This window comes from Mytilus trossulus, chromosome 3, assembly GCF_036588685.1.
Source record: "Mytilus trossulus isolate FHL-02 chromosome 3, PNRI_Mtr1.1.1.hap1, whole genome shotgun sequence".
Taxonomy (NCBI): Eukaryota; Metazoa; Mollusca; class Bivalvia; order Mytilida; family Mytilidae; genus Mytilus; species Mytilus trossulus.
In genome coordinates this window covers 76121560-76146481 of record NC_086375.1, presented here as the reverse complement: position 1 = coordinate 76146481, position 24922 = coordinate 76121560, and the positions used below count along the sequence as shown (strand labels likewise).

The 24922-nt window shown below is 30.1% G+C and overlaps 1 protein-coding gene across 2 annotated transcripts; it reads right to left on the bottom strand.

Moving 5' to 3' along the window:
- Window positions 1-201: 201 nt before the first annotated feature.
- Window positions 202-24722, bottom strand: LOC134712445 (cyclin-dependent kinase-like 1). 2 transcript variants are annotated; one of them, XM_063573983.1, is made up of 9 exons: window positions 23974-24722; window positions 16245-16366; window positions 15449-15521; window positions 12772-12862; window positions 9965-10165; window positions 9500-9582; window positions 8734-8790; window positions 7551-7703; window positions 202-6075 (listed from the first exon to the last, which is right to left on the bottom strand). In XM_063573983.1, the coding sequence occupies exons 1-9, from the start codon at window positions 24139-24141 to the stop codon at window positions 5911-5913; spliced, it is 1113 nt and encodes a 370-aa protein (XP_063430053.1). In that variant the 5' UTR covers window positions 24142-24722; the 3' UTR covers window positions 202-5910. The 2 variants fall into 2 exon arrangements, with proteins under 2 accessions (XP_063430053.1, XP_063430054.1); XM_063573984.1 differs by having other exon boundaries at window positions 7563-7703; window positions 23974-24717.
- Window positions 24723-24922: the final 200 nt, after the last annotated feature.

The window sequence follows — 24922 nt, the reverse complement described above, 5'->3', positions numbered from 1 at the left end:
GAGGTAAATAAATAGAAATAGATGGCAAGATAAGATTTTCTAGTTCTGTTTGATTTCATGTTATAGGTTAATAATATGTGTAAATCACTGTTTTGCCAGTACATGTATAAGTATGATATTGTTGGCTGGATCAGACAACAAAATTATTATTCCTGAATGCTAATGTCAATCTAATACTGAAAAGAGAAAGAAAACTCAGGATTTTCATGATTTGATAACATTTATTGTATCTAGATACAGGTAACAAGTTTAAGACTGTTGAGATTATTCTGACAAAAACCTGATCTACCTTTGGCAAAAAATTGTATACTATAGTCTACAACCAGACAACCAAAACAACAGGACGGATGCTACAAAAAATGGAGGGAAAACATAAAAAAAATGATGCACATGTTATGTGTGAACATGGTTGTCTCTTCTAGAAAGCCTTTACCAATAGTTTAACAGAAGAAGAAGTTTACAGTTTGCCAAATAACCCTTAGCAACTGAATCCATTTTGTAAGAAGAATCAAAAATATTTCCTTTCCTCATTGTTTTTTATTTAATTTTATTTCATTGTACATATCTTAGCCTTGTTTTGTAATTAATATAAGACTCCACATTCATATAAATATTATGAATGATCTTATTAACTAAATGAACTATTCTAGCTTCATGTGACATGAAAATGATACAAAGTTTCTAGGATATAAAGTCTAGCAAGATAATTGGAAATAAATTTCATACATTATAATTGAAGCTGAGTTTAGAATTTGAATTATTTAGAAAAGAAGCGGAATTGAAAGATGAGTTAATTATTTCTATCCATGACTTTTATTTGAAAATGTAAAAACTTTTACATAACATGATTTTAAATGATTATTTAGAGAATATCAAATTTAACTATTCAATTTTTATCTGTGTATTAAAATTATCATTTTCACAATGTCATAATTACACTTATATATACCTAATTACAATGTCAGATGAATCATTTACATGATTGTTGGACAACTGCATTTTTCAGTAAGATTTTTTTTTCTATAAAAACATTTAATTTCCAAAAAACAGAGAGACACATTATGTAATTATATTATGAAAAATTTATGTTAAAAACAACAAATCAAAAATTAAATATCACTGTAATCAAATTGTATGATTTATAAACAAGACACAATCAAGTCAAACAGACTTGAAACATCTGATACAATATCTGGTGAATAACATATACATCATTCACCAATCCATCAATTATATTTTAATATTCTTCTATGTTAGACTTATTGCTCACTATAACTAAAAACAAAATATTTTGACAATCATTAAAGCAATTGCATGAACAAAAAAAAAATCTTTTAAAAAGTTTATCTTCAAAAGGCAATTTTAGATTAAAAATGTTATTGCTTCATATTTACGCAGTAGATATGTGCAATACTATAAAGTGGGTATTTTGAAATGTCCCAGCTATTTTTACAAACAATCAATGTCTTCCTTTTGTTCCAACTGATTAACACTGTTTTGGTGCCTAAATTGGAATTATAAGACGGGCAAAAAGTCAGCATTTTATAATGGCGACAAGAATTGAGGGGTTGTTTGGAAAATAGAACAAGGGACTACATAAATACTTGGCTATGAAGTTTTCAAAAATTATTAAGTTCAACTTTTCTATAACATAATATTCAAAATGCTTGTTGTATAATTGAATGTTAATTTTTTTTTATCTATTAAAACCTCAGAAAATTCATTAAAGCCTATGCAAAACTTCATAAAAGATTTTTCCTGATAACAATGATAAAATATACAATAAATACATACATTTCAACATACATCATATTTGTACAATATGAAGTTTACCATTATCAATTAAATAAAAAAAACAACACATTCATTCACTACAATTAATATATTTTGTAACTAAACAAAGACCTTGCAAAATACACAAATGGTATAGTAAAACGATCTATAAATATATATGTTTCAATAAACAAACTATGAGACCCAATTCCAGTTTATGAGTTGTAAAATGTTTGATTCTGTAATAAAACATCAAAAACCAATATATGCAACTTGAAATGGTTGCTAGCGTAATGTTGATCCAAAATTACAACTTTTTCACTGACAGAAAATTCAAGAAATGTACATCGAGGGTAATGTCTTTGAAATTTATTTCCTTAGGTTTCTGAATATGAAATTACAGAATTATTTATTAACTCTTTAAAAACTGAAACTGTACAGAGAGCATTTGGTGCCAAGTAAGTAAATAAGTGATATGTATATGAATTTTATATAAGACAAAAAAATCGGTGTCAAAATGACAATGACCAAATGAATTTATAAACAGATGAATCTACCACTCTCAACATACTCATAGTTAGAAGTATATACTAAGATATACTATTCAAACTACAAGCAAGCAGGCCATATTTCATGGGAGGCAAAAACTGGAAGCAACAGAAAGCAAAACAATTAGTTCCAACAGAAGTTAGTTGCTTTTAGAATTGTGCTCAGAAAATTAAGAAAAACACACTTGTGAACAAAAAATTGCAACAAAATAAACAAACAAATTGCCTGTGAAAATTTCTAAACCTTTCCTTTTTCACCGGTTTCAAATAAATCTGAATTTCATTTAATGTTTTTGGATAAATTTACATCCTTATTTGGATTGGTTATTTAAGGCAAACAAAAATGAAGACAAAACAAAATCATCTCAGACATATTCTGAATTGATATTTAAAACCATGGAACTTTCTGCTACCCTTTCAGATACAATCAGTTTTTCTCTTAAGTCAATCTTAATAAAAATGTCAAAAATACTGTAAATTTGATCTACAATAAGGTGTGAATCAAGACACACAAAAGTAAAAAGTTTAAAGTTTTTCCAAGTCAGCATATCAACAGCATAAGCAATAAATGTGTTGACTATTTTCTCTTGACTATAAAAATTAGCAAAGAGCCAATTGAAAAACTTCTTATTGAAACCAATCTAATTGAGGCTTAACAGATTTTCCCCTGAACAGTTTTTGGTTTCAATATATATTCAAAAGAGATTTCTGCTTTTAAACGTGACTGGTGTAGTCTGTGTAAAGTGTGATGTTGATAACTAAACATCCTTCAGCAAAATAAAAAATAGAAAATCGTTTGCTCAAGGTGCCATTTCTTTGTATGCGAAGAAGCTTCTGTGATAGGTTTGTAATATTCCTTAAAGGTTTGACATAGTAATCCAAGCATTAAAACATTAAACCATGGACTGTTCCTGAATGAAGACTGCAAAAATAAAATAACAAGTCCAGTTGTAAATTACAGAAAAATGGGGAAATTAACAAAAATCAACTCTATAATCCAGCCAGTAACTCTTGATTTTGAAGGAGCTTCTGTTAAAGTTTCTTGAAATTTCAAGAAGGATTTAAGCTTTAAAATGTTTAAAACCCTAGATTGTATTATCTCCAAAAACACTAAAAAATATATTACAATTAATTGATATAATTGATATTAGAAATTAAAGTTTAAATTATTTAAAACCTTCCAAGAATAGGAAATGAAGGAATACCAAGAAACAGGTCCTACTATTTTGTTTTCAAAATTTGATTTCTGCACATCACTTATAAACTAAATAATATTAATTTTACAATGACAAGATAAATATTCATAACTATTACTGAAGATGGCACATTGTTAATCAAATGACTAATATATTAAAATTGGATATTTTATACCACAACTATTTTGACTGTAATTACAGCTATAAGATGATCAGAGACTGATAAAAGCTGACTATTTATAGGTAGTTACAAGTATATGTTGATTTTTGTATAAGTAGTTACAAGTATAAAACTATATTTTCTTATTCAAGTTCGTTCTGAAATGTACAAATATAATTTTCTTAAAAAAATGTGTACTGAAATGTTCAAAAAGCCACATTTATAACAAAACATATTTGAACTTAAGATCCGTTTTATCAATTATACAATTTGTACATCTACTTGTATCTATTAACAAAAGATCAAATGAGTCCCTATCTAAAAATATCTAAACTGATGGTTAAGTAAAAGAAGTAATGGCAAAATACTATAAGTCAATATATTGTCATATCTCTTTTAATAACTTTTATATTATCCTCATTCATACCAAGTTGTAAAGTTTATTTCCTAAATCTAGCATAATTTGGAAAATATTAAAAATCTAAAATTTCTAAATTTTGGCTATGGTGCATAACTAGAACTAAATCATTAGGTAAAGATAACACACTATATATAGGCAACCACATGTTAACATATATGTCATAGGACTAATAAGGAAATGAAACACAGGTACCATGAAATACAAAAGATAATGGGAGATAACTCACAAAGGTATCATGAAACACACAGGGATTAAAAAAAAATAACCAAATACAGCATCATGAAATACAAAAGATCAAAATTTAGAAAATAATTAAATATTCAGGAATGTTGTATATAATTTTCCTGGGAATTTTGGTCCAAGGTAAAGTTCATGTTTACCGCCATGTTATGTGTGAGTTTACCTTACAAGTGTAAACAGATTCCTGTATTGTTATAGTCCAAAACCCATTCAGTTCTGGAATTTTTCTGTCATTGCAGTTATATTAATCCTGATAAGTTTTGCAAATGTAAATGGTTTTGTCCAACTTACTTGCCAAATCTGACCAAATCTCTTGTCTTTCATGGTACATCAACAAAACAGAACAACAAACAAACGATTTCACAATCACAAACATACATAGTTAGTACTGACAATAAACAAAGGTAAGCCTAGCACTGATTTCATTACAAACTCCTTTAGTAAAAATTCAAAGACAAAAACCTTAAAAGAAACATATTGTATTTTCAAATTCCTGAATATATTTGTGTGTGCAAGTAACAATTATGTGAATTGGGGGGGATGAATGTTTTTTTTTATCACACAATTATATTTTACAAAACACATTTCTGATATAATTTCAATGAGGGAAAAAGAGAATGATTAAAGGGTTTCTGATCACTTTCGATTGTGTATATTAACATGTCTCTTTGTAAATAATTTACATCTATACATAATTGATGAATCCAAATGAAAGTAATAACTATTTACACATCATCTATGTAAGTAGTATTTTTTTGGTGCGACATATTTCCAGAAAACCCCTTAATTATCCTCTTGATAAGGTATATGACTTGACAAATAACCTAGTTCCAAATTTTACATGGGATTTTCCATTTCTTCTTTTTTGTTTGATAATAGTAGTAGTAAGTAGTGTTAAGACCTTTCACAACATAAGATATCATATACACCTCCCTTTTACACAATCTATTACAATTTCTGCTCTAAAATAACTACCATCTAAACCAATTATTACATACCTAATTACTACAATTAATTGTTGACATATATGGTGGTTGCCTAGCAATAAGGACTAGTCCTGAAATTTTACATTACCATATTTTTGGTGGAATCTCATGCTTTCATGTTTTTGTTTCTTAGAAATAAAAAATTCCATTTTAATAAATGGTCAATACTAAAGGAGACTGAATATTATTTCTACATTTATTGTATAATTAAAATTAACAATTAGCAAAAAATTAAATTAAACTCAAATATACTAACTTTTTAACCTAATATATTTCTTTAATTAAAAGACATTTTTGAAAATTTTCTTTCTTCTAAAAGTTAAATCAACACTATTTTTCCCTTAAATAAAGAAACCGTGAGAAACCACCAAATCACAACAAAATCTCCCATTTAGTTACAACATAATGTCAATAAATCTTTTGTCTCAATGTAACGCTCCAGGACAGTCATAAAACCAAGCAGTAACAAACTGGCATGCAGCACACCAGTCGTCTGATGCTCCCATGTAGAAAATGGCCTCCAGGGTCAGTCAAGTGATGATAGTGGTCAATTACCATCAAACCTCCTAACCCCTTGACCGAGGAGTCAGATGTTCGGGAGGTGATGGTCATTATAATGTGGCTTTGGTTTCTTTGACCCTTGAAAGTACGACTTATTGGGAGGGTTCAATGTAGGTGTGGGCGATGAGGTAGAGTTCATTGTGTTATGGTGCAGCTGAGGCAGTTGTTGATATAAATGATGATAGTTTGTCTGCAAAAATAGAAGAAGAAAAATCCATGTAAACATACAATATCTAAACTGGTTATAAAGGTATAATTGGACTTTAATAATTGTTTGTAACATTTTTTTATCTTTTAAAAACAACCATAATCAATGTAATTTTAATGTCAGTTAGTTATTCTCTGTAAAGATACAAATTCACTTATTTTTAGCATGTGTTTGATGCTAATAGAAGTTAAACACTTCAAATGGGTTTTTTCTTTCCACTTTTAGGATGTTTTTCTTTTGAGAACTTCCATGATTTCTGCATTTTTGATTAAAAAAAATAATCTGAACCCATAAATCAATTTTACTTTTCTTACATTAATTATACTTGCAAATATATTTTCTACAGAAATCAATTATCAACTAAAATAATTAATTGAGCACAAAATATATGTCAATATAGTATAAACACACAAGATGCACACTTAATTGTGAAAAGTGAAGTGTTCCATATGTGATAAAACAAAGCTAAATCTTGGCAATGCAGTATGGGCCTTGCTCATTGTTGAAGGCCATACAGTGACCTATAGTTGTTACTTTCTGTGTCATTTGGTCTCTTGTGAATAGTTGTTTCATAACCAATCAAACCACATCTTCTTTTTCATATTTATGGTCAGAATAAAGTAAGAAATCATTGTACTATTTCAATAATATTTCCATCTCTATTTTATTACAACAGAGATTTCGTGAAAGTTGTTTTTTGACAAAGCTTAGACAAACTTATCATCTTACAGAATTAGAATTACACAATGGCTATTGCTGAGGTCTATGTTTTTCGTAATGGTAGATCCTCTTCTATTTCTTTTTTTATTTCTAGATTAATAATTAGCCTACCATTTCATAGAAATTGATAAATTGACTACAAAATTCCAGATTCATTGTCAGTTGAAGTCAAAAGATTGTTCATTTATTTTCAAATTATTTGCCTACTTTCCAATGGACATATTTCATTCTTGCCAAGATACAGTTTTAAAAAAAGAGCAGATTTTCTCACAGAATACTGTGTTGTACAGAAAAAACCAAAAACAAACCAACACAGTGTCATACATCATCATATATGGCAATCTTTTATCTAGACAACATTATATCTGTGCACAATGGGAAGAAACGTAGATCTTATTCAGAGATCCTTTTCTGCTGCATTTAAATATCCCCAAAATGTATCAATAATCTTTATGAAAGAATTCAACTGTTCCATATTGTACACATTTTCATGTAATTAAAATTAATAGCTGAGAAAATCAAAGTACAAAATAATGAATTCCAGCTTAATTTTTTTCATTATCTCATAAATGGAAAACAGCTTTTGTTGTCTATTAAAAAGTAATGTGTGATATATAGAGAATATATAATGCAAATTTGTACGTGAAAAATATAAAATAATGATAATGCCACTCAGTGCACTGCTGTTAAAACCAAGCATCAGCACACAATCTTACCGCATGGGCGTGGCATCTTACCGTTTCACTTACGTGTGTACTCGTGCGTGATGGGTTCTTCTTACGATTTGGTCTATTGGGTGGATCAAGGGCATCCCTGTTGGCATCCATATATGGATGTTCAAGTAACTGTTGACAATTCCAACGTTGACTTGGATCCATTTGTAAACAGCACTGAGGATAGATATAAATGTATTTTATATATTGCAAACAAATATTTCAAGTCAATGAATCTGTTGTACAGAAGTTGTTGTTTGATATGTAATTTATATGTGTTTCTCATTTTTATATCAATTAGACCATTGTTTTTCCCGTTTGAAAGGTTATACACTAGTAATTTTGGGTCCCTTTATAGCTTGTTGTTACGTGTGAGTCAGGGCTTTGTGTTGAAGGCCGTACATTAACCTATAATGGTTTACTTTTATAAATTGTTATTTGGATGGAGAGTTGTCTCATTGGCACTCACACCACATCTCCCTATATCTATTGTATCAATATGATAATATGATATGTATGATGATATACAATAGTAACATAAAATAAAATTTTCATTTAAGATATCACAAATTCATGTGTCAAAATACCATTTGATCTACATTAAGTATAATATCCCTATACTGAGAAAGTGGATGTGATATTGTTTGATAAAACTATCAAATAAATTTACAGAAGTAGAATTTTTTAAATATTTTTGGAATATTTTTAGCACAAATTTACTTGACCATTATTTTGAATTTAAATTAATGAGGAGATGGGCTCCTTAGTTTATCTATTAAGGGTTTTCAGAAAACCTGTGTTTTATAAGTAGATGGCGGATATAAAACTCCATGACGTTGGAACTTGATGTCAAATACTTAAAAAATTGAACAATTTGGTTTCATTTATCATATTTATGAACCTGTGGTATGCCACTAAAAATTTGTAGTAAAATATCCAAATATTGAATTTATATATGAAGTGATTAACTTTTGCATTAATCAATAAATTTACACAACGTAAGTAAATATTCAAATAATCACTTACACAGATAGGGTGTATTTTTCTCATCATCCAATCAAAAATATAAATGGTTAAAAATTCTATTTAAAATCAATAATCAATTATTCACAATATTTCTTTTTGGACTTTATTAAAAGTTGCTTCACATGTACAGTATACAGTTCATTCAAACACTCTCACTAATATTATTGTGAACGTAAATTACCTTCATAAAATGCAAGGCATTTGATGATATGTTAGGAAATCGTTCTTCCAGAGGAACCTATAAAATAAAAATATGAATATACATATATGAAAGTGGCAAGAGTTGAACACATAAGTTCCGCTTAAAAGATGGGGCTTATATAGTTTATTGATTATATTCAAAAGAAAGATTCTTAGTCAAATAATATCCAATAATCTAAAAACATGTGAAATAAGTCCTGAAATTTCATTTTTCTGATGTCATACAACAATAAGATCTTCCAAGACATTATCTACGACTTTATATCAAAATAAAGTAAAAAGGCAAAGAAATTGTAGTTCATTAGGTTTACTATCACTGCATTTACTTTATTTTGAATTTGATATCGTATAAACAAGACTGTGTCCATAGTACATGGATGCCCCATCTGCACTATCACTTTCAATGTTCTGTGGACCTGACGGTGAAAATGGGGGTAAAATCCCGCAACCAATAACTTTAAGTTGGAGCAGGACAGACGAACAGACAGACGCACTGAACAGTAAACATCATGCCCATAAATGAGACATAAAAATGAGGCATAAAAATAACTTATAAAGGAATTAAAATATTGTAAAATTTTTCATCTCAGACAACAACAAAAATCAAATGTGTGCCTAAACTATACACTTATTTGGGTATCAATGCACAAAGCCTGTCTGCCATGTAATCTAAAAACACTGATAATAGAAATTTCATAGAACAATAACATAGACAAAAGCATTATAACTTAGCCACATATACATACCACCCTGTCTGGTTCAGGTATGGTTAAACCTCTAAAGAAACTGTTACTCGAGAAAATCTCTTGGTGTCGAGGTAACAGGTCACCTAAAAAATAAACATTGTATTGAAAACTTGTCTCTCTCATAGCACTGGTGGTCACCGTCACTATATTAATGCAGATACTTATCAAACACTGCTCCAACTTATCAGGTCCTTTTCATGGACAAATTGAATACATTAAACATTATTGTTTTAGAATATTTAACTTAAATTGTAAATGAGGAATACACTTGTGCAACATTATCTGTATTTTTGTTTTAAAATTTTTAAAATTTGGTCTAAATATTTCTTTGATTTTGATCATTTTAGTTTTAAATATTTGCAATACTAAATGACATTTTTTTTTTTTGGATGGCTCTTCAAATTTTTATACAACATAATATTATAAATCACTTGATCAAACTGCATATAAATTATAAAGCATTACCTAAGGTTTTCCTGATCAGATACAACTGATCAACATCAGATTTACCAGGCCATAACGCCTGGCCTGTAAGACATTCTGCAAAAACACAGCCAATGGCCCAAATATCTACAGGTGGTCCATACTGTGTGTCTCCTACTAATAGTTCTGGTGCCCTGTACCATCTTGTAGCTACATAGTCTGTGTATTCATCACCAGGACCAGCTGCAAAAGTGATCAATAATAATGACATCATTTTTTTTTACCTTCCTAGTATACAGAATGATTTTTCATGGAAATCTTTTATATGAGCATTTGTCTACATCTTAAAATGATTAATCATTTCAGAAATGTGTTACCACTACAATACATCTTTTGTGACATGATATATATGAAAGTTTTAAATATCTTCATTACTTGACTAAATTTTGAAATTTGTTGTCTTCCTGAGAAAAAAATCATATCTTACTCAGAATTTATATCCTTTGGAGGCCCACTTTTTAGAGGACTTTATCTTTATAATTTTAATATATGATGGTTCAAAAAATCGAATTCAAATTTTTATTTATTTTGGCATACTTCACTTTTTTACTGTTGCAAGAGTTTTTGTAATTTGAAATTTTGACATGTCTGTAAATCACAGATGAAAAGTTAAAGATTCTCTTAAATTATATGATTAATAGAAAACTTTTGATCCAACTTGAAGTTCAAATGACCCCTGATTTTCTTAAACATAAATAAGATCTACTACTCTTTTTGCAGCATCATTCATTTACAGCAATTTACTGTATCACTCATAAAAACTTTTTATTTATTTACTGAACATTTAAAATATAATAACTCTTTCAACTTATTCTTTTTTAAGACTAACAAAAAAATAATAAATTATAATTTTGTTATAACATAATAACAACAAGAATGTGTCCACAGTACACGGATGCCCCACTTGCACTATCATTTTCTATGTTTAGTGGACCGTGAAATTGGAATAAATTCCTAATTTGGCATTAAAATTAGAATGATCATATCATAGGGCACATGTATACTAAGTTTCAAGTTGATTGGACTTCAACTTCATCAAAAACTACCTTGACCAAAAACTATAACTGAAGCGGGACAGACGGACGGACGCACAGACGGACGGACGAACGAACGGAGGCACAGACCAGAAAACAAAATGCCCCTCTACTATCGTAGGTGGGGCATAAAAATTAAAATTTATTGAATTTCTTTTGGTATTTGTAACACACATAAATTGGATACAAAAATATGCATGTAGTTTGATAGTATACAGCACACTTTGAAATTAAAATGGAAAATCTTGCAACAATAGACCATGACTGAGGGGGAGATGCCAAATATTCTATAGGGCAATAAGATGTGTCAATGCTAAAACAACTGCATACCAAATATCATTGACCTATCTGATCAAAACTTTTACATTGTTGACGCCTCTTCTAAATGTTAAAGTCTTGCTTGTGATTTTAAGATGAAGAGCACCAATAAAAGCGCCTGTATGAATTTTCTGGTTAACTAATATAGTCTTTCCTTTTTTCTCATTTAACACAATATATATATATATATATAAACCAACTTTTAAAGGTCACTTCAATGTACATTATGTTGTCCAAAAAAATTCTAAACAATTTCGTAAGAAATTCTTTGAACAAAGATTGTTGTCACAAGATAAAATAAGATCTATAACAATCTGTCGTTTTGTTTACCCAAGTTTAAATAAATATCATAGACATGACAGATAAAACAAGTTTTTTTAAATGGACGTTGTTATAAAATTCTGTTCTTTCACACAATAGAGAGAAAACAATGCCATCAAAGAGGAAAAGTTTAAAAACGACAGTCTTTCTTTGTTGACTCAGTGCACCTCCAGTGATGTATGTTATTTTTTATCAAAGAATAAATATCAAGGACACACTTTTGTTTATTTCTGTATTAGACCAAGCTCACCAAAGCATTTTATGCACAATTAACAACTATACATACAGGTTTTAATTTCTGATAAGCCACTCAATCAATATATAATTATGAAATAATTTCTCTACAATGAAAGTCGTCTACAGTTGTTTTTTTTATCCAAACACATTTTATGGTCCTTTTACACAATTTATTTGTAATCAAGATCAAAAGGAAAAGTATCTCTCTGATCCTATCTCACCTTCTAAATTCCTGCATTTTTAAGTCATTTTATTAAGAGGAAGATAAGAGGGAGAATAAATTTGAAATGAAAAATATCGGAATAATGAGTAAATATTGAAATGAATATTATATTAGAAAAAAATTAATATGTAAGGACTTTATATTCTTGATTATGCAAGTTTCAACATCTAAATCAGCCTTAATCAGCCTGTACTTTTTTTTAAATTGACTAGTCCAAATTGGAAATTAAAAGTTCTGAACTATCTCCTAAATCAGTTGGGTCCAAACCCATGTAAAACAGTCTAAGATTCTCATTGCATTGTAATATCATATCTATATAACTTCAAAATGTAAAGTATACTTTGTAGACAGCAACCCTACTAAAAGTCTAAAAGACATTCAGATATCAACATAAACAGCTGTCAACCAACTGGTCAAGCTAGTTTAAACAAGTTGTAAATGAAACTACAACAAGAATGTGTCCATAGTAAAGGGATGCCCCACTCACACTATCATTTTTTATGTCCAGTCAAAATTCGTGTTTAACAAATTTGGTAGATGATATGACAAGGATACACTAGTCTTTTGAGATCGCGTTTTACTGAAATATTTTTTTTAATATATCCAGGAGAGATATTGTCAGTTCTATACTCTGGTTATTAAATAAATATACATACTTAAGACTCTTGCAAATCCAAAATCACATAATTTAACTGTTCCTTGTCTTGATATCAGTATATTTTCTGGCTTCACATCTCTATGGATACACTGAAATAAAGAAATTATACCATTATACCATGGAACAAAGTTCTTTATTGATTAGTATACAACATGTTATTGCTTTCTGTGTTTGTTTTTGACGGGAAAAAATGGTGTTGTTTTGTTTCATTTTTGTCTAGTCTGCAATTTTTGTGATTGGCATTCAGTTTGTACTGATGGGTGAAGCCAGAGAGAACCATTCACTTTAGGGTAGTAAAACTGACAATCATAGTCAACTAAGAATTGAGGTGAGCACACCTGGTACATGCTGGATTCTAACTCACAAACCTCAATGTTGACAGGCTAGTGATATAGAAGTTCTACTACTAAAACCACTATACAACAGAGGCCACAGAATCAACTTTATATCCTGTATGTATTTGCAGTCATCTGAAATCAAGGTACCTCAAATTATCCTTTTTGAAAATTTGGTGAGAGTTAAACCAATTGAAAAGTCGCTATTGCAATTTATGAATTGACTGCTTGATTATTGGTTTAATGCCATTTTCAGCACTATTTGTCACATATATATCATGGTGTTCAGTTTTAATTGACAGAGGAAGCCTAAGTTTCAGGCAATAATAAACAAGCTTTGGCAAGGAAAACTGACAATCCTAGTCAAATAAGTTTTGAGGCAAGCTCACAACCTCAGTGTTGACAGGGCTCTATCCTATAATAGTGAGTTGATAATCGTTGTGACTCCAGTGCAATATAAAACTATATAACTTAATAGTTTAACAAGAGCTATCATTACATAAAGAATATCATAACAACTTAGATAATGGTTTTATTTTTTCTAATTAAACCATAAAACTTTGAACACTTATGATGTGTTTTGTAAACTGCAATCATTTCCATTGTGTCAATATCAATAAATATTACATGATGTTTATCCTTTTGTAAGTATCATTTGAGTATGCTTGCTGGTTAGTTATACACAAAATTTAAAGTTTGCTCTGGTAACTTTTATAGACTGATGAACTACTTTGATTCAAATATTCAAATTTAATTTGTATTCGTTTATGACTGTTAAAGAGGTTTTATATATTTTTAATGAATGTTATTATGTAACACACCTTTAAATTGGAATTTCTCACAAGAAAATTCATAAAAACAAGGTTTTTAAAAAAGTCAAAGCATTTTATAAATCTTTAATGATAAAATGCACACATATCATATTTCTGCATCATCATATTTTCGCATTGTTAAACCACCTATCTACTTCTTAGTAATTTGAAGTTAAAATTGGATTGAAATTTGTTCACTATATTTGATAATATCAAAGAAATGTTGAACAACAAATAAATTACTATCAATTTCAAATTATATCAACTATCATCATCAAATTATACACCTAATATGGCGTTGACATGATATTTCTGATTCAGTCTTATAACAAGTAAGGTCCTGTTTAACACACAACAAACTTGTTAAATATTCTGTTAGCTATCAATCTATACACAACACATTAAACAGAGGAAATAATTAAGGAGATTTGAAAAAAAAAAACAACACTTTTTAACAATATTTGTGTGTAAAAAAAAAAATTCTGTAATATTAAAATTTATTCAGATTGATATTTATTCATCATCAAAATCTGTAATAAAATTTGTAGCTCATAAACTACTCTATATATGACTGGTCTTTCTAACTGTATTACAAGGGGACCAATTTCTGTGTAGATGCATTTCTCTGACAGTAAGAATAAGAATACTGAAAATTTGGAAATAATTGTGATATTTTATAATTGCGATGATGTTTTTATTATTGCAAAAATTGTGACAGGGTTAATACAGCAATAATTTCAACTTGCATTTTGAAATATTTTATATAAATAAACCAGGATTTTTCTCAGTATTATAAAAATTAAAATTACATTTCAGTCTAAAATGAGTAATTTAAAAATAACAAAAAATCTGAATTTTCAATATACTAGACTTGTGTAAACCTGTCTAGATAATTACATACTAATAGAATATCAGGGATTCTTAAATAATTTAACATACTATCAATGAAATGGTTTTACTAGTTGTTGATAAATCATCCAATAAAATTGGGACTTTTAAAGAGAACATTTGTCGTGATAAGATTAGAGTAAACATTGTAGCTATAACACCATAAGTACAGCATTACAAAGTATAATCTGTGTTATTAAGAGTCACACATTTCCTGGAGACAACCAATTACAGCTCTTCACTATCAATTTCTGTTATTTCATTACAATTTACATTTATTGTTGAGAAACTTAACAACCACAAAAGAGCCTACAAAAGCTTTATTCTATAAATTATGGTTTGAAGTAATAAAAAGTCACATTTCTTTGTCAAGTATGAAAAAACAGAACTACTTATGAAGGAGCAATTGTTCCTGAAGAATGCAGAGATATATTGGCCATGGCTTCAAATTGATATTTTTTTACAATTTTAACAGTTATATGACTATATATTTGATGATTTGAGTCTAAGCCTATAAATTAAATTATAAATGTATACAAACTGTACTTTACTTTCACTAATTTTCCTTGGTTACTATCCAGTTTTTAATATAAGTATCACCATAAAACATTATATCTAAACATTCAAATGTCATACTTACATTATGTTGATGACAAAACTTTATAGCTTGTATTGTTTGGTATATTATCTTTTTGGTAAAATGTTCTGGAACTCTGAAAAATAAATCATCATATAAATTATGAATTATCACAAAAGGGTGTAAAGAGTGTGTTACTCTTACAAGTTATATATACATGTTGTACACTGACAACCTTATAGTGTAAAACAATTTAGTGGTATGAAAAATAAGGAATATGTCAAAGAGACAACAACCTACCCAAAGAGCAGAAAACAACCCAAGGCCACCAACAGATCTTCAACACAGAGAAAAAAATCCTACTTCCATAGTTTTATATATCTATGGAGAACTATTTTCCCCAATCGACAGCCAAATCTTTGCATAACAGAGATACATGTACCAGACATGTTTTCGACAATTAAAATTATTAATTTTATAAAACTTATTTTTTACAGCAAAATTGCTGTTATCATTGATGTTCATTATTATAAATAAACTGTTAACAAAACTTTGAATTTTTGAAAAACTAAGGTTTTTCTACCTTAGGAATAGATAACCTTAGCTGTAAACATGTTTTGATTTGAGCATCACTGATGATTTTTTTAGAAGAAATGCCTGTCTGGCATAATTATAAAAATTTGATCCTGATAATGCGTTTATTATGTCATTTTGACATAAGTAAATTGATTAATGTAATTACTCAAAATCACATATTCTATTTGCTATAATCTGCAATGTTTTTAAAAGTTACTGTGGATTTTTTTGTTATCATGGGTATCTAGTTTCATGGATTGAAATTATTTTATTGACAACTTACCCTCGTGGATTTCTGTCAAGCTCTGTTAGCACCGTATGATCTACATATTCAAACACTAAATGAAGCTTTTTCTTCCGTCGGAATACTTCTATTAAATTTACCAAATTCTGATGCTTCAATTGCTGAAAAAAAAAGAAACCATGTTTAAGTTTTCTTCAATTCAAAGGAATGGTTCATCAAAATAAAATCTAACCTGCAAGTCTGGTTTGTTAATTCCCAGAAAATAAAATAAAATCTGCAAAATTAATATATTATATTCCCCAATCTTTTATCATGTTTATGATGCATTGGACTGAAGGATACAAGGGGTTGAAGGTCATGGTAAAAGAACAACTACTATGAACATATATCATTAAGATAACTCTCAAACAAAATAGAAATCTTAAAGTCCACAAATAATAAGCACAGTTAATTATAAGCGTATATAAATGAATCATACATCAAACTCTAAAAGAAGAATTTGGTAATGTTTGAAGAAGAAATTTGACTTAAGAACCAATAGAATGTTGTCTGACGATTATGACAAGTAGTTTAGATGTTTGAGATGTTTATATCATAGTGTTACATCATAGAAAGAAATTTTACCAGAGATTACAGAAGGAGGTTGTATAATAAGAGCCAGCATTTGCCTCCTTAAATTATGAAAGTAGTTTTTTTTCAAGTTTGAAAAAAATATTGGTAGAAAGGTTATATTATAACTGTGTACTAGCAAACACACTTCCATGGAAATAATAAATATTCAATTTTGTTTTCCTTATAACTCTGTTCTGGAACTTCTTCTGTATTCATGGTGAAAAGCTTGCAATAGACACATAACCAACAACTGCATGTATCAACTCTAATGTTTAACCGCCTAAGGTAATGTATGACTGTCTTGCATATCACAAATTTCAGTTCTAAACATACAGGTAGTCAAATCATGCAAGGTATATATGAAAATTGAGCAGACTATAATTTGCATGAACTTATTTTTTTTCATTGAGCAAATGTCTACAGAGTTTAAATCTTTTATCAATGTATTATTGGAAAGAAAAACAATATTTTATAATGTGTCTACTTTGTGAACTTTTTCTATTAAATTCATGACATCCAGAAAATAATTCTATTCAAATTATCTGTTTTCATATATTTCATAAGAATAACAAGTGTGACTGTTTTTAATGAATTATAATTCAAAGAATGTTTCATTTATTTTTTTCAAAGAATAGACCAGTCTTTAAACGCTACAGTAATTCAAATTTACTGTTTTTCTGTCATGAAATGTATTTTAAAATAAGATATAATTGTGACTTTCATTAAAACAGAGTATATTTTTATAAGTCTATATAGATTAAAGAACTGCTTTAAAAGATGAAAGGGTTTGTGAATGAGATTATGATAAACTTGATTAGTTTTAGCTAGAAAGTGCATGCAACTTCTATTTTTCTCCCATTACTAGACGATATATGATATGATACAATTATTACAGAGGTATAAGCAAAGTTACAATAAAATTTCAGTTTTCAAACTTATTTTGCCAGTTATTTATAAAAATATAAAATACACAGCAATTTGATTGAGTGTTATAGTTTAACTTGTGGCAACTTGTTTTTATTGGTAGAGGGAGCCAGAAAGATCATCAGCTTCTGCAGAAAAAACAGCTGTCAATTCAAGGCAATCAAGACAAATCAGCCACTTTCACATTCAAAACCTTAGCAATGACAGGCTAGTAAACACTGAAGATAAACAACTTAGACCACATTGTCACAACTTAGATCACATTGTCACAACCCAGACCACATTGTCACAACTTAGATCACATTGTCACAACTTGGATCACATTGTCATCCAGATCAAGTTGTTCTGTATTAGCAGATAAACAAAAATCCCCATCACAATATATGAGGGCTTCAAAATGTTTGGGGCAAAATAAGAAGCCTCTAAAATTCCTTGAAAATGAGATCAATTTATGCATATCTGATAGACATGTGACTTAAATTCCAAGTTTCTGTGGTATATGCATATAAAAATGAAGAACCTCCATCGCTGATGGGACTTCTGCTGGAACGTGAAAAGAGTATGTTGACTGCCAAATAATTTAAGTATCTTAAACTTAATGATAAATATTACAGAATAACAGACAGATCCAGGGGGCACAGGACACACATCCCTTTTTGTGGATTTTTTTTGTTATTTATATAGGGAATCACTGAATCATGACTGGAGCCCTCATAGCTACATATACTTACATGTAGCCAGTGGCAAATACAGAGCTTTTCATAAGGGAGGGGGGCACTGACTGACCTAAGGGGGCGCCAGCTCCAGTCATACGTTAGTGATACCCTATATTATCAACCAAATTTTTCCAATGAAAGGGGGGCCTCTTTTGGATTTGCTTATGGTAGCTTCAGTCCCTCCATAGCACTTTATAGCATGCACCACCTGCTGCATGTCTTAACCACTTTGTAGCATAGTTATAAAACTTAGTAAAGAAGTAACACAGAACAAACAAAACTGATATTCTGTATAGAATTCAAACAATGAAAAATGGTATTTGTAGGTACCATTCTGAATCTTATCAAATTACGTGTAGCAAGTGAAATGGTCAATTGTTAACACCTAGATCAATACAATAACAAAGCCTACATGTATTCAAGACCATAGATCATTTTAATCAAGTGGGTTTATGACATAAGGGTGTGACTTGGAAAACAGTCTACTTTTTGATGAGTTTTTATAATGTACCTTTACCAGGCAAGGTGTATCACAAAGTTTATTTAATGTTGTTTAGCCATGCATGCAACAACAAAATAATTTGCTTTATATTGACTTCTGACATGAGGAACAAAGAGGACATTTCTATTTTTAGTTTTAAATGCATGACATACTATGATATATGATATTTTACCATAGATTAAGAAAAGCAGTAAAAACTGAAGAATTTCATAACAAAGAAGTCATTTAGTATAAAAAACCAGGAAGTTGGTAATGGCAATGTCAAAATCATCTGTTTTGTCCAATTTATATTTATTATACCAGAGGCTCTAAAGAGTCAGTGTTGCTCACCTTGGTCTTAACTGGGTCTATGTGCATACTAAACAAAGGACACAGATGGATTCATCACAAAATTGTGTTTTAGTGATGGTGATGTGTTTTTAGATCTTACTTTACTGAACCAAAAATTTACAAAATTTTTGAAATTTGTTTAAATTTCATAATAAAGGGCAATAACTCCTTCAGGGGTCAATTTAGCATTTTGGTCATGTTGACTTATTCGAAGGTCTTACTTTGCTGTACATTCATGACATTATTACTGTTCACAGTTTATCTCTATCTGTATAAATATTCAAGAATAAACAAAAGCTGCAAAATTTCTTAAAATTACCAATTCAGGGGTAGCAACCAAACAATGAGTTGCCTGATTGGTCTGAAATTTTAAAGCAGATAGGTCTTCACCAAATGAACAATTTTAAGACCATCAGATTTGCTCTAAATGCTTTAGTTTAAGAGATATGAGCCAAAAACTGCATTTTACCCTATGTACTATTTTAAATAATATATACATCATGTACATTATTGGACTTTTTTAATTAGATACATATACATGTATATTTGTCTATTCTCAAGACTTTTTTAACAATTCAATATATAAATATATTTCTCTAATTCTATGGAAATTTATCCCTTTCCGAACCCATTGTATAAAAAAATGTAATCAACGTGTGGTTAACTGTGATCTCAACAGATCATTGGATGATTTTAAGGGTCATGACCTTTTTAGCTAACTGGATGATTCACAATATGCTATAACAGGTGTTAATGAAATTGACAACTTCGTGCAATGTGAAAGGCACCCGAAGGGGTTTTTCGATTAACAAAACAAGAAAATGATTTTAATCATTAGAGAAACAGATTCTTACATAGTTACTCGTGGATTATCGGATTTATCCAATCTCGATGGTTAAATTAAAAATTTTAAAGTCCTCGCCGAGGCGGCTCGGACTTTAAAATTGATAATTTAACTATCTCGATTGGATAAATCCGATAATCCACTGGTACCAATGTAAGAATCTATATATATACATGTATGCATACACATGTATAATGATATATAAACATATGCAGCTCCAAAATAAGTTTCTACATGTACATGATTTTTTTACTCAGATAAACACTTTTCTATAGCAAATAATTATACTCTGATTGTTTCAATCGCACATAAGATAAAATTGATTTCTAAATGGAAGTCTTTTTGACAAAATAAAAAACTTGTTTTAACTTAAGGGATTTTTTTTAGACACAACTGAGCTACATGTACATGTACAGGTAACATGTGTAAATTGCAGTATTACAATCTAAAACTACAGGCCCCTTGGAACTTGTCTTTAAAACTACAGAAAGTAAGCAAGAGTCCCTTGAGAATAAAGTCAAAATTCTTTTTTCATTTTTTTTATATTATGTACATGTACAATGTATTTTCTAAACTCTGCATGTAGTACTGTACATGGGATATAAAAGTACCTGTCCACTCTATTTTTGTTAGATGTTTGTATCCATCTGATTTGTTAAGCCTATTTCAACTGTTTTTTTATACGGTAGTTCATTCTTATGTTGCACTGTTACACCACTGTCCCAGTTAGGGGAGGGTTGGGATCAGTCTAACATGTTTAACCCTATCACATTCCGTATGTATGTGCATGTGCCTGTGTCAATTCAGGAGACTGTAATTCAGTGGTTGTCGTTTGTTGATGTGTTACATATTTGTTCTTTTATTTAAACGTAAACTCTCGTTTGAATTGTATTGCATGTGTCATTTCAGGGACTTTAATTAAAGCTGAGTGACTATGTGGCATGGACTTTCTAATTGATGAAGGTGTTACAGTGACTTACATTTTACATGTATAGTTGTAAATTCTGTGTCATTTGGTCTCTTGTGGAGAATTGTCTCATTGGCAATCATACCACATCTTCTTTTTTATATGTACATGTAATTTGAATAATATATGCAAGCAAGTATATTTTCTAAAACTTGTCTTATATTCTAGAAACAAATGTGATAATGGCTTGCAATACAATCACTGAAAAATTGATCATGAAGATTTTTAATGTGATTTTAAATGAGACAGCAACCTAGCAGCACATACTACCAACAAAAAACAGTTATAAAATATGTTTAGACAAATTAAACCCTGATATACAATGTCAATATCTTTGTAATGGCATCACACAAGGTCATGGTTTTTTCTTTGACTATTCATCACGCCTTTACACTAAATCCATTGAATGTTGCAAGAGTAATGTACTTATTGATATTCTGGTCTTAGATACAGATTTTTTATATTAGTTGGTATTGGCTTTGAGCTACATTGTAGCTCGCCGTCAAATCCTTTAAGTAGTCTCAGATTTGAGCTTTGTGTCTTTTTTTGACTCATTACGGCAGGAAACAAAGAACTCCTTGGACTCGTCAATAAATAAAATCTAAAATCCTAAGTGTGAACTCTGAACCATGAACTGCTCCCATTAGATTAAACATTTTGTAGTGAGTAATAGAACAAATAGAATAACAAAAAAAAATAATTAGATATATATTATTTATCCACATGGAAGTCTTATTGAAAGATTTTACAGAAATGTCAACTTTGAAAAAGAGTTTTCATGCATGCTCCATTGAGGTTATACACCTTGTTAATGAAGCAAAATTCACAGATAGGAAACTGGAAGAGAATCACATGTTTATAAATATCTTGTTAACATGGGTAAGGACAAGACAACAGTTTTAAAAAAATTCTGATGTCTTGCCCTAGTATGACACTAATTAATTGATGTCAAATGTAACTTTTAGCTCTTTTGTTGTATTTTGTAGTGACATTTTTTTATTGGTGAAAGAAGCTGGAGTGCCCTAAGAGAACAACTGACCTTTGGTAGGAAAACTGACAAACCTATTAATTGAGATTAGCATGATTATAGAGTTGTCACAGTGCACCTGTCAAATTTACAGTTTAAACTGTTGGACTTCAACCACTTGGCCACCAAGACCAAAAAAATAATGCTATGATCTTATCATAACTGAATTATCGCTATTTGACATCACTTCAGCTAATGGTGTAAATCAATAATCCCTTTTTTTTTGTGACATCAAAATATTTAGCGAACAGCTTTTTTGTGATGACCATATATATATGTAGGATTTATTTACATTACCAGAAGAGCTCTTTTACTATGTACATTTTGAATTCCTTTCTTCATTTAAATGTTTCATGAGATATTAGATTCCTGCATCTTTGATTTGACAAATTTTCAATATATATTTTCAAACATATATATTTTAATTGTTAATTAGAAACCGTTTTAAATTTTAAATAACTTTGAGGAGAACTGCTGTGTTGCGACACTGCATAATTCAAAGTTTTTGCAGGACCATACACAAGCAATATGAAGTTGGTTCTTTACTTGGAAGAAGAAGAAACATTCTGATTCATATTTATTCTTATGAACTAAATTCAACCCTCCTTATAGAAATTGATAAATTCTATTATTTGAAGTGGTTATATAACTTATTAGCAGTCATCAGAGTCATGTCCATTAATATGTTTATGAAATTAAAGCGGTGGTGTAATGATTAGCACATCAGCTCTCCCTTGACACAATTTGCGAGAAACCAGGATAGTCTGTCGGACGGGGAAAATAAATGTCTGTCCCATGTTAAAAGAGAGCAATATCTGTAGCATGTAAATGACACCCCTGTAGATTTTGAAAAAAAACAGGCTGATGCTGGAAAGGGATTTATATAAGTTGGTATAACTTGTTTCCCAATCCACAATAAATAAATATGTTTAAACTTAATATATTGTTGTGAAAATCCATGGATGGTACCATCCGAACACTCAATCTCGGGATCTAAAGGCAGCGCTCTAACCAATTGAGCCAAAGAGAAGAAGATCTCCCCTGACTCAACTAGAGAGACTATCTTTATATCTCCAGATCTACAACACTCTTCCCCCTTTTCTTTTTTCGGACTGCGTACCATCCATCCGAGCAACTCAGACGGTCCACTACTGTAAAACCCGAGGATTCTACTCGTAAACCCTCTGGCCAGACCCTAGATGCCACCTAGAATTGCAATGGTATCCTATGACTGGCTGGTCAAACCTCATGACCAATTCTAACATCTCACTGCCAGGCAATATTCTATATACAATTTTTGTACCCGTAGCAGATGCTCATAGCGCCATTGTTGTGAAAATCCATGGATGGTACCAGCGGGATTCGAACCCCCAATCTCGAGATCTAAAGGCAACGCTCTTACCAATTGAGCCAAAGAAGATCTTCCCTAACTCAACTAGTTAGACTACCTTTATATCTCCAGGTTTACAACAATATTCATCCCTTTGTTCAATGTTCTGACAAGTTTTTCCAAATAAGCGCACCTAACACTTTAACAGTAAGATAACAATTGAAATATTAAAAACTGAAGTAGAAGAAGAGTCAAGCATGTGTGTATATAGAGAGGGGGTAGGAGGGGTCCTGATTTCAAAATCCGGAGCTTAAAAACGTGATCCCTGAGGTCCCGTAATTCCAAAAAAAAGAATTCCCGGATCCCGAAAGTATAAATCATGAAATCCTCAGCTTTAAAACACCCGATCTTGGAGTCCTGATAAAGGTCCCACCCCCCTCTATATAATATTAGTAATAGTCTTTCCATTTTACCTTTGAATTGAAAGCAAGATAATTTTATTTCCATGATACAAACCTTTAGCATTCTTATTTCCCTCATTGCTATCTTTTTAATAAGCATATCGTCCTCTGATTCCATGAACTTTTTGATAGCAACAAGTGCTCCTGTTTCTCTGTTCCGACATTTGAACACAACACCGTAGGATCCTTCTCCAATTTTGCTAATTTTCTCGTATTTCTCCATATTGTCATAGAGAATAGTTAATGCAAGCTGTTATCACTGGCTTTTTTTGGTGTGACTAGATAAGATGGGACACTTTTTAGCATACGGCTGTTATGCCTAATAGTATTAAACAATTATGTGCGATGGAGGTAAATGCATGTGCGATCGGGTGAATGAAATAAAACTAACAACACTGCAAAATCGCACTGGCACGTCAAGTTTTTTACGTCTTACTTCACTACAATGTGCTATGTTACCAAACAAATTAGTTCACTGAATTGTTCCTTGTCTGCCATTTTATTCTACATATGGTTATAACATTGTAATTATTTTCTCTTTGACTTTTTTCTTCGTTTTTCATTATCCATTATGAAGTGTAGAAAAAGACGTCGCCATGATGGTTTTCTTTTTTGTGAAAAATTCTTCCGCCGAATGCACAAGTTTAGCGATTAATATTGCTAGAAATTTGCATATTATCGAAAACGGATAGAATGCAGTGTTTAAAGAGTTAAAAATAACTTAATGCTTGCAGTTTTTTCTTCATTGATGATATTTTACAGCATGTTCATTTGAACTACATTTTGTGTATCCCTGATGTAAACAGTCATTGTTTTGGAGCAGAGGTTATGACCATAGTAACTAAACCACGTGATCAAACATGCTAAAAGCACCTGCTAGTTCATTTACATTTCCCTTAGAAATACCCGCTAAATTAGTTAAAAATAGCTATTCGAATTATTGATTTGATATAATTTACCATATTATCACTAACAATTATGTTTTTTCTTATTTTTTCCCAAAC